This window comes from Calidris pugnax, unplaced genomic scaffold (genome assembly GCF_001431845.1).
Source record: "Calidris pugnax isolate Ruff unplaced genomic scaffold, ASM143184v1 scaffold871, whole genome shotgun sequence".
Taxonomy (NCBI): Eukaryota; Metazoa; Chordata; class Aves; order Charadriiformes; family Scolopacidae; genus Calidris; species Calidris pugnax.
Genome location: NW_015091533.1, coordinates 69,369 through 69,916, shown reverse-complemented (window position 1 = coordinate 69,916; position 548 = coordinate 69,369). Strand labels below are relative to the sequence as shown.

General features: G+C 69.0%; 2 protein-coding genes across 2 annotated transcripts in view; both read left to right on the top strand.

The window, feature by feature from the left end:
* ARHGAP30 (Rho GTPase activating protein 30) overlaps window positions 1–43 on the top strand; it is an 18,207-nt gene extending 18,164 nt beyond the window's left edge. The window contains exon 9 of the mRNA XM_014961758.1: window positions 29–43. Coding sequence (XP_014817244.1) covers window positions 29–43 — 15 coding nt within the window. The remainder of the gene's footprint in view (window positions 1–28) is intronic.
* Window positions 44–134: 91 nt separating this feature from the next.
* LOC106899831 (upstream stimulatory factor 1-like) overlaps window positions 135–548 on the top strand; it is a 9,925-nt gene continuing 9,511 nt past the window's right edge. Inside the window, exons 1-2 of the mRNA XM_014961757.1 lie at window positions 135–289; window positions 380–544. Coding sequence (XP_014817243.1) covers window positions 191–289; window positions 380–544 — 264 coding nt within the window. The 5' untranslated portion in view covers window positions 135–190. The remainder of the gene's footprint in view (window positions 290–379; window positions 545–548) is intronic.

Below are 548 nucleotides of genomic sequence, written 5' to 3'. Positions count from 1 at the left end.
GGTCAGAAAAGAGGGGTTTTGGGGTCAGGAGGGAAGTTTTTAGGGATGAGAAAAGGGGGTTTTGGGATCAGCAAGGGGTTTTTTGGCCCCGCTGGGGAGTGGGCAGTGGCATGGGGTGGTGTTTTGGGGTGGGGGGGTACCGTTGAGTCGCCAGCCGCCCCCCGCAGCCCCCGGCGTGTCCCGGCAGGTGATGTACCGGGTGATCCAGGTGGCGGACGGACAGCTGGACGGACAGACGGAGGGCACCAGCGCCATCAGCGGGTACCCCGCCACCCAGTCCATGACACAGGTGGGTGAGGGGGACAGCCGGGGCGCCCGGGGGGGTGACAGGGGACAGTGACACCCCCTCCCCACACCGTGTCCCCCCCTCCCCTTCCAGGCCGTCATCCAGGGCGCCTTCACCAGCGAGGACGCGGTGGAGACGGAGGCGGCCGCCACCGAGACCCACTACACCTATTTCCCCACCGCGGCGGTGACCGACACCGGCACCTCGGGGGGCGCGGGGACCACCGCCACCGCCGTCGTCACCACCCAGAACTCCGAGGCCC